Here is a 14,608-nt window from a genome sequence, read left to right as displayed (position 1 = left end):
TGTTCCCAGAAAACATTTAGATGGCGACAAAACTGCATTTTCTCACAGAAAACCGTTCCATCAAAAAATTTTCAACCAGCTCTCCCAGTGAGTCTCCCCCATGCTTGGTGGATCTACAGCTGGGGCACCATATTAAGCCATAAGCATGCGATGTCTAGCCTTGTGAGACAAGAAGCAGACAGGAGATCTGTGTTGTGTCACGATGCTCACCTGGGATGATTTCAAATATAAACTTCCCCGCTTCCTCTGGGTTGCTGACTGACTCCTTGATAGTGCTTCCCTGCAGAAACAGGGAGCCCTAGAAACAAAGACAGCAATAGCCTTCTATCAGCCATTTAAAAATAAAACCCTCCTGTTTGGTCCACGTTGGTAGTGATAGATACAATACTCATAAAATCATAGCAATATCGGGCTGGAAGAGACCTCCAAAAGGCATCAGGTCCATCCCCCTGCACTGTGGCAGGACTAAATAAACCTAGACCATCCCTGACAGGTGTTTGTCCAACCTGTCCTTGAAAAACCTTCAATGATGGGAATTCCACAACCTCCCTCAGAAGCCTGCTCCAGAGCTTAACTACCCTTATAGTTAGAAAGTTTTCCCTAGTATCTAACCTAAACCTCCCTTACTTCAGATGAAGTCCATTACTTCTTGCCCTACCTGCATGGAAAACAATTGATCCCCACCCTCTTTATAACAGCCCTAAACATATCTGAAGACTGTTAACAGGTCCCCTCTTTAGTCTTATTTCTCAAGACTGAACCAGCTGGTTTTTTTAACTTTTCCACGTAGGCCAGGTTAAACCTTCATCATTTCTGTTGCTGTCCTCTGGACTCTCCCCAATTAGTCCACATCTTCCTGAAAGCGTGTTGCCTAGAAATGGACACACTACTCCGCCAGTGCCTAGGAGAGCATGACAATTACCTTCTGGGTCTTATTTCCGACACTCCTGTTAATATATCCCAGATTGACATTAGCTTTTTTTTTTTTTTTTTTTGGCAGCTGCACCACACGGTTGACTCTCATTCAATTTGTGATCCACTGTAATCTCCCAGATCCCTCTCAGCAGGACCACCATCGAGCCAGTTATTTAAGAAGAATATCCCTTTGGCTGGGCACAAGGTGAGAAGGTTTGAGGAACATCTCCTTTAGCCTGGATTCTCTCACTGTGGATTTTAGAAAAGCACCAGCTCCAACTGACTGAGCAGGTTACATTCCATTACAATAAAGGCTACAGCAGTTAGATCAGTCGGTATCACCAAGATTATCTGGCTTGTGACTCTTGCTTCCACGTCATCAGATCACATGTCCAACCTAAAAAGGGATGTGGACTCCGGCTGGCAGACATAACTGCATGACTCAGCACAAGCAATGCCTCAGAATAGGGCTGCAGAGCGCAGGAGTAGGAGGTGGTGCCATGGATGGAAACAGAGAGGGCTTTAGCTAATTACGTGCTTATGTAGCCCACTTTGCTCAGGCCACATGCGGGGATTGCACCCAGCATCTTGGCAGTGCTAAAAGAATGAACCAAGTTGCTATGGTAATACCAATAATAATAATTAATAGTGAACTTCTACTGCTGCAGGCTGAGGTTCTCAACGGAAATATGGATGCATAGTTCCCTTTGAAATTAATGGGAGTAGCATCTCTACATCCCCTGGGCAGCTCTGCCAGTCTTAGTGTTCTAGCTCGAAGCAGGCTCATATCTAGAGCTGACAGGAATTTTGTCATCATGAAAAGAATCTGAACCAAAAAAATGGCTTTACATTTTCCACAATTTTTTGTTTTTGATGTAATTGTCATTGAAATTTCCCACAAAAAAGGCAGAGTGGGTGTTTTTTTTTTGTTTTGATTTGGGGAGAAAACCTGGGGAAAAAATCAGTTTTGGGTTAAAATGCTTAGCTTTTAGTTGAATGAAAAATGGTTTTCAGAAACCAAAAAAATGTCAGTTGAAAACAACAAGAAAAATTGCAGGACATTTTGACCAGAATGGAAAAAAAAAGTTTTGTTTTTTTTTAAATTTCCTCCACAAAATAATTGTGGTTTTTTTTTTTTACCAGCTCTACTTGTATGTGGATCAGCCATTATCACTGGCATGTGTAACATATTAAACCAGGGATTATGCCTATGTTTTGGAGACACCAGCTGAGTTAAAGGCAGTCTGGATGTTAAAAGCTGACTGATCAAAACACCTTGTGTATCCATTGGGACGGAAGACCGGGTACCATGCAGAGAGAGGATAGTCCTCTCCATCGGGAGGGCCAACCTACGACCCGCAGGCCATACATGGCCCATCATAGCATTTCATAAGACCTGTGGCCTGCTTCAACACACTATACTAATGGCCAATTCATTAGCGTTTTGTTGTCATGTTTACATCAGTTTAGTTTACGCAAGTGTGTAAATAGACAGTACTGTACATAGAAACAACCTATCTAAATACACACAAAACAAGCTGAACTTTAAAATATAAATCAATATAGGTGACTATTCATATTTTAATAAGATTTAAAATCTGTTTGGCCCACTCAAGATTGTGCTTAGGCCCTCCTGTGTAATAGGTTTGGGCACTGCTGCTCTACATTATTAATCTTCCTTCCCCCAAGGAGACATGGAGCTACAGAAGAAGGCAGGGCCATGTACCTGCTTTACTACCCTGGGAGTTTGTGATCCATTTTTGTGTCATTCAGAGGGGATTTAAGCAGGTTCAGAGACCCAGCTTGGAAGAGTCTGGCAGCTCCTATAAAGGAAAGGTCTTGCAGCTGTGGGTGAAATTCCATCTAAGTCACTGGAGCTGGTCCCCTTTATACGACCAGCAGTAGCAGATGAAACCTTTGAAGTCAAGGGAGCTGAGCCTACATGGACCAGCAGGAAATCTCCCCACCCCCGCGTGCGGCCATGCAAGTGAATCGTTAGCTGTCCAAACGTGGCCACGGCTTTTTAAAGGTTGTCTGAAGTGTTAGCTGTTAACACTTCTTGTGCGTTCAGCTGTGTTGCAAATGATGTGGCGGGGGCGGGGGAGTGAGGAGGAGGAAAGGGATGCTAGATAAGTGGCAAGGCATAAACACAGGCCTTCTGAGCTTCCCTCCTATTTTGTGACTATCGCAATAAACCCTTCGGGAGCTGGGGCCCACAGAAATCAGTATAAGTCAGATCTACGAAAGAATATATTTCTGAAAAGCAAATATCCTGGCCTTGGAATGCACCAGATTACGTGGTGTTATCACAAGGGATCCCGTTTCCAAAGGGTCATCCCTGCTCTGCAAAATTCAGACTACATTTTGCCCTGAATTTTTTGGAAACTCTCTATTTCTTGCCCTTTTCTTCTCCACCTTATTCCCTCCAACCCTCTTGGGAGACCAGGCCCACGGCGGTGGTGGTGGACACCCCAGGGTGCCAGTAGCTCTAGAAGCTCTGTAAATGGGCCCCATATATTCCCTACAAAGCTGCAGAATTCAGTGTGCCTCACTGCACATCTACTTAGGTCCTGCCCCTGCCCCTACTCCCCAATTCTTAGCCAGGGAGAACAGAGTTCTACATCAGGGCTTGGCCTGAACTTAAACCCTTGGAGCTGAACAACGTGCAGGCAGGACCTGGAGCCGGACATTATAGAGACTTTCTGCTCCCGGATCTCTAGCTGTCAGCTCAAATGCAACATGGCTAAACCTGTGTTCTTAATCTTCCCCATCTCCTTTCTCAAGCACTGTGAACAACACCACCATCCTGCCAGTTACTCAGGACCATAACCTGGGCATCAGCTTCAACTCCGACCTCTCTCTAGAACCTCCCCTGCAGGCTATGTCTAAATCCTGTGACTTCTTCCCGCATCACGTCTCTAAGACATGGCCTTTCCTATCCATCCACCCCGCTAAGACTCTCGTTCAAGCTCTCATCAGGCCACGTCTCAGTCACTGCGCCGTCCTTCTCGCTGGCCTTGACAAATGCAATCTTGCCTTTCTCCTATCCACTCAGAATGCTGCTGCAAAGATCATTCTCCTAGTCTGTCGCTTGGACAACGTCAGCCATCGCTGCCTCCCTCTTCTTTAGCACCTCAAACACAAGCTGCTCGTCTTCACTTCCAGGCCCTTCGTGGCCCATCCCCACTATCAAAATATCGACTCCCACCTCGGATCAGCCCACCGTGCCAACTTCCATCATCTACTTGTTACACTTTCAAACAAGCAGCTTTGTGCTTTCTCGCATCCTGCCCCTCACGCCTGGGATAAGCTTCCCTTAAACGCCTGCAAAACGAACTCGATAGCCTCTTTCCAAACCCTCCTTAAAACTCGCCTTTGCCACAATGCCTAGAAAACACTTGAGAGCGGTTAGCACCCCGGTGTGCTAAGACCACTGCCTGTCACACTGACCAATACTGTCTCATTGTTTCCTTGGACACCACCATTGGTCTGTGTGTATCCACCACTTATACATCTCCAAACTCTTACATGTAGCTTGTAAGCAGCTTGGGGCAGGGACCCCTTCTTTGTTCTGTGTTCATACAGTACCTAGTACAATGGGGTCTTGTTCCATGACTGGGACTCCTCAGTGCTATGGAAAGACAAGTAATAATAAATAGTAATATCAGTAGGGAAGGGGGCAGGATATTCAGGGCTCACCTCCGTGCTACATCCTCCCTGCCAAAAAACACATCTCCCCTATGGCTCCCTTCAGGACACTTCCTAGACCAAGGACACAAAATGCGGGCTCACTGTACCTGGGGCTTGGCCTCTTCCTCATCCTTGTAATAACACAGCTGCTGGCCCCTCAGTACAAAGTACCGCTGTTGCCAGTTCTTGACGATGGAGCGCTGCTTCTTCAGCCAGCCAATCTTCAGGGGCCGCTCCAGCAGGTTGGGGGAGGCTGTCCAGTTGCAGGCCGCCATGGGATCACCGGTCATCACGCTCCTGGAACGAGCTGGAGAGAGGAAGACAGACACATACTGACAGAGCGACATGGGATTCAGAGGAGCTCCCAGGTAGAGCTTGGCTGTCCCATTAGGGGCAAGCCCACCGTAGCATGGATCGTGGGTCTCTTCCGACGGAGTTAAGTAAAACCTAAAATCGACTGCCCTGAGGCAATCAGAAGCAGCTATCTGTCCCCTCTGCCTGCAAAAAGCCAACGGGCTAGAGGCTTTTAAAGGAAGTGGCTGCAGTATCTGTCAAAATATGCTTCCTTTTTCCTGCGTGGGAGTGACTGTCTCACAAATGAGAGAAGAGAATGATTAGTTTCTATATGGGACAGTTTCATTTAGACCCGTCCAAAAAAAAAAAAAAGACACAGACATGATGGGGGAATTTTCAAAATTTGTTTTAAAGCAGTGGGTCTCAACCAGGGGTACACGTACCCCTGGGGTACACAGAGGTCTTCCAGGGGGTACATCAACTCATCTTGATATTTGCCTACTTTTACGACAGGCTACATAAAAGCACAAGTGACGTCTGTGTGAAATTTTAGTTTGTACTGACAACGACTTGTTTATATCGCTCTATATACCATACACTCAAATGTAAGTATAATATTTATATTCCAATCGATTTTTTATAATTATATGATAAAAATGAGAAAGTCAGCCATTTTTTCAGTAATAGTATGGCTGTGACACTTGTACTTTTAGGTCTGATTTTGTAAGCAAGTACTTTTTAAGTGAGGTGAAACTTGGGGGTACGCAAGACAAATCAGACTCCTGAAAGGGGTACAGTCGTCTGGAGAGGTTGAGAGCCACTGTTTTAAACTATTTATTCTGGGTGATACTTCGAAAGGTGCCGTCTGCCTTTTGAACAGCTCACACAACACAGAACAGATCTGAAAAGCCAATGAGATTGCAAACTCTTTGGGGCCTGGGCTGTCTTTTATTGCATGGTAAAGAGGTTCCTGGCACAAAGGGGCCCTGATCCTAATGGGTCCCTCTAGGAGCTACAGCAATGTTGAATACCGATCCGGGGTGATCGTTGCCGAAAGAGGAAAGGTATATCTGCTCCTTCTGTTTTCATCTGTGGGACAGTCATCCGGGCACCTAAATAGCTGTGCGTCACACTCTCCGCATCGGAGGTCAGATGGCATTGTTGTTACGTGCATGGACGATCCCGACTATATACAGTGCAACTCTGTTTGTTTTACTGTTCCCTGCTTGTGGCAGCCATCTGACTCTCTGGGTGTGATTCCCCTCTCACCTCATCAGCCTAAATGGGGAATAAGTCCACTGACGTCAACAAAGTAAAGCTGCTGTGAGTGACCTAGGACTCAGGCCCGCTGAATCATCCGTCACATTTCAAAAGTCATTTCCTGTTGGCGTGAATGTTCTTGCCCTTTATGCAACAGTAATAATAAAATCTACCTCTTGTCTCGTGCTTTTTAGAAAGGGGATCGGTATTGTGATCCCTATTTTACAGATGGGGAACCCGAGGCACGCGGGGGTGAAGTGACTTACCCCAGGTCACCGAGGAGCAGAACCAGGGATAGAACCTAGGTCTACTGAAGCCCAGTCCAGTACACTGGCCAAGGCCTCCGCAGGCTGTTACAAGAGATTAATGTCTGCAAGGTTAAAGGCTTTCACACCTTTTCAAAGGCACTCCGTTACAATGTCCACCTATCTACTTATATGGCCCCCACTACCATCTGAGCACTTCCCATTTACAAGTAAAAATAACGACTCTCTCTTCCTTTCCAGCTGGATTCGTTTTCTGTTTGTCTGCTTGCGTCCACCTCTGTACATGGTGAGCAGGCACATCCTATGTCTATATGGGCATACATGTGCGTGTGTTGAGCGATTGCGTTGTGCACAGGCGAGAGTGTGTGTGTTTTTGTGTGTCGTGGGCTTGTGACCGTGCACCTTTGGGTGGAGAAATTATTGAGGGAAGGCTGAGCCAAAGAAATGAGTTGTGTGCAGCCTTCTGAAAGTGCTTCGTGGTTCTTTCTGTGGTCAGGGAGTGTCAGGGGTGCTGGAACAATTTGTACAGTGGGGGTGCTGAGAGCCATCAAACCAAACTGTAAACCCTGGATATGATGGAAACCGCTTCAAGCCAGAGGGTGCTGCAGCACCTCATGCATCCCTAAGTCTAGCACCTAAAGGGAGCATTGCAGTTTAGGGGAATGCCAGTGAGGCCTGAATACAGCCCAGCTCCCTGCCTTTGCCATTAAAACACCTCCAGAAGAAGACCCCACTCTGTCGCTGCAAGACAGAAGCCTGCCTCTTTCAACTCATCTAGTCACATGCACCTGTGCAGAGTGGCTGCACAATGCTACCGGTCCGATTTCGTTATGTTTCACGCTCACTTTGCACGAGTGCAAAGAACTCCTCCAGGTGCGAGGCAGCAGAGAATCAGGGTTTTTGTTCCTGGGTATATGTTGATATGGGAAGTTCCTCACTATATGGCTCTGGATTTAGGGTGGGCTTTTCAATGGGATTTGAATGCCAAACTCCTTTACGGTATATCTGCTCTGCAATGATAAATCTGCGGTGCCAAGTCTCAGAGCCTGGGTCAATTGATTAGAGCTTGCGGGGGGTGGGGGGGGTGCTAAAAAGGGCAGTGTAGATGTTCAGGCCTGGGCTGGAGCCCGGGTTCTGAAACTCAGTTTGTGGGGAGGGTCTCAGAGCCCTGGCTCCAGCCTGAGCCCGAATGTCGACACCTTCGCTTTTAGCCCTGCACCCCAAGCCCCATGAGCCTGAGCCAATTGACCCGGGCTCTGAGATGCAGTGCCGTGGGTGGTGCTTTGCAGTGTAGACGCACCCTGAGACCACAGCCTCAACAAGCATGATCAAAACGGGGGTTTCCTGATCAGAACCTCAGGAGTTAGAACGATTCAAAATTCTGTTGCTAACATGTCCCTGTTATTCAAGCCCCCTGAGAAAGATTCAGAACATGCTAACAAAACACCTGCTAATTTACAGAGGCATTCCTGCTCCCTGATCACATCCCTTCATGCCACACAGGGGATGTTTACTCAGTGGGTTAGGATTTTTAGAGGATGATGCAGAGCATGAGGGCTGGACAGAGTGAAAATCTGACTCCATTAAACTGAATGTTGCTGTCCGGAGAGCGCAGCCCCCCTAAGGCAAGTGCAGTTCTGCAAATGTTTGTTTTGCAAAACCACAACCTGCTTCTAATGTGTTAAACCAGGACTGGGCAAACTTGAAACCACTCCATCTCTGTTGTACTACAAGCCACGCTCCCACGCACAGCAACCAGACAAGTGCGAGCTCTTGGCTGACAGCTCCGTTCTGATGAAAAGCGCCATCCAGGAGGCTACCATAACATGGCAAATGAGAGGGACAAAAGGTGCTGTCTATGCACAAGTATTCACTGCAGAGTTAGCCTGGGGTAGTTTAGCGTGAGTGGAGCGTCCCCACGACAGACATCTACCCGAGCCAGACCTGTGTGGCTGCCTCCACAATGGTTCTGTACTGGCCCATGTGCGGGGCGGGATTTCTAGCAAGACATCCTGTGGCTTTGAGTGGTGCATTGAAGTGGGCCACTCTGTGACCTCATTTGCAGAGTATTGTCTCGTCTGTCCTTCCTACGGTAATGCTCCTACGGGTCTTACTGACATCACACCACACCAGAAGGCAGGTATATCAGCTTCTGGCCAACTGCAGCACTGGAGAAGGATTTCTTGGATGGCATCTCTCTGTTCAAATGCTGTACAAGTGTAGCCGGGATAGGACTGGCAGACGAAGCACCCGGGCTGGATGAGGCTGAGTTCTCACTGCAAAGTAGGCTGGTTGCCAGCCTGGGCTGAAGTAAAATCCAAGATGTAGCCTATAATCTCAGCCATGACGTTAAAGCACCCTCACGCCCGGGTGAGATGTTCTATGTAGATTGAAGGGGTTGGGGCAACACTCAGGCTAGACCCCAGGCTAACTCTGGAGTGAAGACAGAGACCCTAAAGGTAACCTGCCTGGCCCCTTGGGTCATCCTGTGTGCAGATGCTACTGCATCAGCATGCTCCGGTCTCAGGGGCAGTACAATGGAAGTGAAGGGGATGGTCTTATGGTTAAGGCACTGGACTGGGACTCAGGAGATTCCTGGCTCTGCCACAGTTTTCCTATATGACCAGGGGCAAGTCACTTTAACCTCGCTGTTCCTCAGCTCCCCATCTATGCAATGGGGATAATGATACTTGCTTTCTCCCACCCTTTGTCGATCTTGTCCATTTGGAGTATAACTTAGGGACTGTCTGACACTACGTGTACAGACAGTACCTAGTGCCCTGGGGTCCTGACCTCAGTTGGGGTCTCTAGACCCCACTGTACTGCAAATTTTAATAAATGTTATACTCACTTTGCACCAGCATAAAGGACTGCACGAGGCAGCAGGCACTGAAGAATCGGGCCCATCATTTTCATCATTATATTCCAAGCCCATCTGTGGTACTGTAGCTATTATATCTCCAGTAATGGTGATTCCTCAGACCTCCCTCAGCAGATTGGTCCATTCTCTAATAGTTAGGAAGCTCCTCTTTAATATTAAACTTGAATTTTCCTTGCTGCAGAGTAAGTCCATTATTGGACCATCACCTCTTTACAGCCCTTCACATTTCTCGAGATTGTCATTGTGTTTCCGGTGCCTTATTTCAGAGGCAAAGGTAGCTAATGCAGCAGCAACGCCAAAGATACCGCAGTGGTAACAACAGCAGTATCTCCTCGCTCTGTACAATCGACTAATCTACCATCTCCTAACAGGCATTGCCGTGCTGGGATGGATCGAAATGAATGCATAGGTTTCTAGCCAGCAGTGCAAACCCCTCGTGTTGACATGATTTGCATGAGTGCAGTCTGATTGACACCAGTACAGCTATACCAGTGGCCTGGCACGGACAAGGCCTCACTTGCGTGTGAGCTGCTGACATTCCCATTCTCATTGCAAAGCAAAACCAAAAAGACCTGCACAGAGCGCTGTTATGTGAACTGAATGCCGGCTTGAGCTTCCCACGCCACATGCTAATGCACTGAGAGCCTGGACTCCTGGCTTCTATTCCCAGCCCTGCTTTTCACTGGGACAAGTTACTTAACCTCTTTGTACCTCACATTCCCCATCTGTAAAATGGGGATTTTAGAACCATGCAAGGTGGTTGTGAGGAGTAGCTAACTAATGGAACACTCCTCTGAAGGCTTACCTACACAGGGGGGTAATGCGCTCCCCAGGGTCTGATTTCTGAAGCGCACTGATATGCTGCCCCCTGGGCCAGGTAGACCCTGCTGGTGCGCTTTAACATAGTGCTTTCTGAAAAGCACACTAAGGAACCTTTAGTGTGTACCAGCGGGATCTATACGGACCAATTAACGTGCAACACTACACAATGTGAAAAGAAAAGGAGGACTTGTGGCACCTTAGAGACTAACCGATTTATTTGAGCATGAGCTTTCGTGAGCTACAGCTCACTTAAGCTCATGCTCAAATAAATTGGTTAGTCTCTAAGGTGCCACAAGTCCTCCTTTTCTTTTTGCGAATACAGACTAACACGGCTGTTACTCTGAAACCTGTCACTACACAATGTGCAACATTAGTGCACTTTAAAATTTGCACCCCCATGCAACACGTTACCCCGTCCTGTAGACAAGTCCCTAGTTCCGCTAGTCCAGCGTTTAGGATTTAGCCCAGTATTTGTTAAACGCTTGGAGATCCTCAGGTGAAAAGTTCTAGAAAACAGCAAAGCATCATTATTACTAGAGAGCAGTGAGGATGACTGAGTGATTTTTCGGTTCGCTGATGGAACCAAATAGTCAGAAGGAAAAAAATTGTTTCAGATGGACCCGAAATGACAATTTTTCCAATTTTTCAGCAAACCATTTCATTTTTGAGTGTTTTCTCACCCTTTTTTTTTTAAATTAAAATTGAACTACATTTCAAAGCCACAAAAGTCATTTGGATTTGAAAAATCCAAATGTTCATGTAGAAAATGTCAAAATGAACCATTTCCATTTTTTCCTGAATTTCTTTTTGTTTGTGTGGTTTTTTTCCTGACCGATGCAATTTGACACAAATTCCGAAAATGTTTCAGTTCAAAATGTTCCGGGTTATTCCCGGATTTTACACCCTGCAGCTCAGTTCAGATTCAGCCCTGAATCTGCATTTTACAGCGGGGGAAAAAAAAGTTTAGTCTGAAAAATTTTGTCTAGCTCTAATTATTCCAGTAAAGCCTTCAGTGATGGTCAGTAGGTAACTCCCTGGGCTAAATAACTGATTTAAAGGCTCGTCAAAGTTGCCAGGAAAATGTTGTCTCACTGTTAAAGACCCATCCCGACTAGGCTACCAACTTTTGTTGAACGTGTGAGGATGGAGCTCGGACCCATTTAGCAGCTAAGTAAGGCCCAGATTTTCAAACATGCTCAATAGTGCCCGGCATGCTAAGCTTTTTTGAATAGCTGGCCCTTAGCTGATTCTCCCATACCCAACAATACTCACGCTAGGTTTTCAGAGGCAGCTGACTCGCCAAGGCCAGGCTGTTTGTACAAAGTTCAACGCCAGGGCATAACGGCATTTATTTTGGGCGTGGAGGAAGCAGTCAGATGGGCTTTATGCAGGGCTCTTGCGGGCTAAACCCTGCCACAGTCTGCATTAGGGTGAGGTTAGACTGTAAGGGTAAGTCTACGCCGCCAGCCTCCCAGCTCAAGTGGACAGACTTGCAGGGCAGCGAGTTATGTGGGCCCCTGGTGCCCGTGCTCCAGCAATATTCAGGGCACGGGGGGTGGCTCCGCCAGTGTTCGGGGCCGGGTCTCTCCTCTGGCCTCGCTGCTGTCCCGTGCGACTACCCTGGACCGTCCCCTGGCCCCGCCTGCCACCCCCAACAACGTGTCTCTTTTTCTGTTTGTCGGCAGCATAAGGCTGAAGTGGGGATGGGTCAAATTATATATTCCCCAGAGGCTCTGGAAGTCCCAGGGAAGGAAAATCTCTGTGTTTTTTACACCTCCTCGGAATTTGGCCCAAAAACCTGTCCCATTCCAATGACTTTCCCAGTGATTACATACTTGCAAATGAACTCAGGGCCTGGGAACCAGCTGTTTTCCTCCATCAGCGCTATCATAAAGGCAGCGAGTAACTTGCCTTAGAACCATTCTCTCTGAAATGGGGGTAGATACTGTCAGCAGGCTGTCAAAGTGAAGGCCAGTACTGTATTCAGCTGCAAGGCACCACCCCGCAGGGAGGGATGTGTTAGCCACAGGGGAATGTATAGAAAGGAAGCAGCATCAGTCTGTTTTCTCAGCATATTTACAAGCCTCTCCAACCTGGCTAAGCTAACAAAGCCTCGGGAAATAGGCCGCGCTCGGAGCTGGAGTTTTGCTTTGGTCCCATCTCTAATCTACCCTTCTTTGTTAAGGTTTTAAGGAGTAATTTAGGTACCGGGATTGTGATTACTGGTCGGCCAATGGAAAAGAAATATGCTACCAGCGCATTTGGAGGGGAAGGGGGTTGGAATCCTGCATTTGGGCCCCAGTTTTGCAGCTTCTCCCTTGCTCGTAGAATGCACCAAGCTCCAAACTTGTTTTGCCTTTAGAGATGCTGAAAATCCAGACTTGTCTCTGAATTTTGCAGGGCAAGTCCCTATCCGTTTGTGGTGCCTGATGCAGAATGGAACGGGATAGCTGTGAGGTAAACATATGGCACTGGAATAAGGGTAAATCAATAGAGAGTCACAGTAGGGGAGGCAGTGTTGTCTCGTGGCTCAGGTACTGGACTGGGAGCCCAGCAGAAGTGGGATCTAATCCTGGAGCTGCCACTGACTTGGTGACTTGCTGTGTGCCCTTATGCCAGTCCTTTCCCCTCTCTGTGTGTTATCCATTGAGACTGTAAGGGTAGGGAGTGTCTCTCACTATGTATGTGCTGCCCCAGCATGCTGGGGTCTTGATCTTGGCTGGAGCCTCTAGGTGCTACCGTAGTACAACGATCAGGGAAGCTTTAAGGCCCGTCTATGCTACAAATTCTCTGAACTGGTAGACAGTCAGTGGTGTTGACTGGCTGCAAACCGGCTTCACACCCACTTGCAACATGCTAAGTACCTGGTTAGTAACTTGTGCCTTTGCTCTCCTCACAAAGATGATGAAACCAAGCAGATAATTTGGGTCCTCAATAACTGTGTGCACTGGCTTTATATAAACATACAAGGCCTACAGATATACACAGCAACTGCAGCCCGGTTAGGTTCTGGTGGCTTCTGCAATAAAAGACAGAGAGGCCCCAAAGTAGAGGGCTCCCAAACTATTTAAAGGGATACCACCCAATTCCTACAAGCGACTGTAACTCTAACAGGACATGCGTCCATACCAGTGGGTCTGGGCTGTGACATAGTTGTTTGCCTGTGTGAGTGGTTTGGCTGGTCCTGCTGCTGCCCAAATACCTCCCAGAGTGCAGTGCCCTATGTGCTCCAGGCTCCGCTCCTTGTGTCTGTCCTGCAGGCCTTATGTCCCCTGCTGAGGTATTATGGACTAGCTTTCCTAGCCTGCACTGTTTACAAACACGGTCTGGGGAGCAGATGGGATGGAGTGTGGGTTGCGTGCGGCTGTGCTGTGGGGAAAGTAGCAAGGTGGACACAGCACTGCAGGCAGCTCAGAAGAGCGTGTCTCAACCGGGCTGTGAAAACACATTTGCACTTCTAAAGGAGACGGGGCCAATCATCTCTGAACCCAAAGCTCTGTCCAGGGCCTGGCACTGATGCTCAGTTGGACTGTCCCTGCTCACTGGTCAAGGATTTAGGTCATGTGTTCCTGTATTCTGGGGTAGTTTGGGGCCAGTATCAGGGCAGCTCTCACTGACACTCCAGTTCCCCTAGTCCCCGAGTGGGCTGTAGGAAGCAAAGAATATCTGGAATGCAGTGTACTCCGACCACAGCCCAGCCTTCTCACCCCACACCATCCGCCAACCCCTGACATGCTGGGAACAGAGCTGGTGTAGGGAGTATTTCTCGGGCCTGTTTCCTCCCCTTTTAAGGCCCCTCTATGCCAGTAGGGGACTTAACACAATGGAGAGGCTTCTGTAATTCACTATCTATGCAGAGCAGTGCATAAGACTGACTCCCTTAGCAGGTTTCAGGCCAGAAACCACAGGGGCTCTATGGGTTCCCGCTTTCACAAGCTTGGAGCCCAGCCCCCATGTGCAGAAAGGCCCGCTCAGGTTTGCGAACGAGGCCTCTTTAAAGCTTTCACCTTGAACCTGTTTTCGTTCCTGTGCTTTGAATTGCAGGTGCCCGGGCACCTTTGCCTTTGCTTCTCTGGATGGTCCCAGCGGGTGGGCTGGTAGTGGTTCGGCCCGGCCCTCTTTTCACCACTGTTGCGGAACAGGAAGCTGATAACAACTGTGAGCTTGGCACATTCTGAGCTGCTTCCTTTTGTTAAATGCTTCTGATTTTGACTGTTTCCCTCTAAACACCCTCGCTGCCCCTTCAGCTAGGAAACAATGGGCCATGTCCACATGCACCCTGCCTGGTCAGTGCTGCTTCTTCACTCAGCCCTCCAGGCTCTTACACATGCCTGGGAGATGAGCTGCAAGCCACGGTGGCGCTCTTCCTCCTGACTGAGGGCGAAGCCCATTGCCCCAGCAGAGTGATTTCGGGGTTACTTTGCAGGTGGGCGAGCTGCCATTGTTCCAGTAAGAAGTAAAGGAAGCTCTGCACAAAGAG

At 48.0% G+C, this 14,608-nt stretch overlaps 1 protein-coding gene across 1 annotated transcript in view; it reads right to left on the bottom strand.

The window, feature by feature from the left end:
- The window catches only part of ARHGAP25 (Rho GTPase activating protein 25), a 47,755-nt gene that overhangs the window by 24,472 nt on the left and 8,675 nt on the right, over positions 1 to 14,608 (bottom strand). Inside the window, exons 2-3 of the mRNA XM_007065478.4 lie at positions 4,713 to 4,912; positions 211 to 298 (exon numbers count right to left, since the gene is read on the bottom strand). Of these exons, the coding sequence (XP_007065540.2) occupies positions 211 to 298; positions 4,713 to 4,912 (288 nt within the window). The remainder of the gene's footprint in view (positions 1 to 210; positions 299 to 4,712; positions 4,913 to 14,608) is intronic.

The sequence above is a fragment of the Chelonia mydas genome, chromosome 26 (genome assembly GCF_015237465.2).
Source record: "Chelonia mydas isolate rCheMyd1 chromosome 26, rCheMyd1.pri.v2, whole genome shotgun sequence".
NCBI lineage: Eukaryota > Metazoa > Chordata > Testudines > Cheloniidae > Chelonia > Chelonia mydas.
This window is presented reverse-complemented; position numbering and strand designations above follow the sequence as displayed.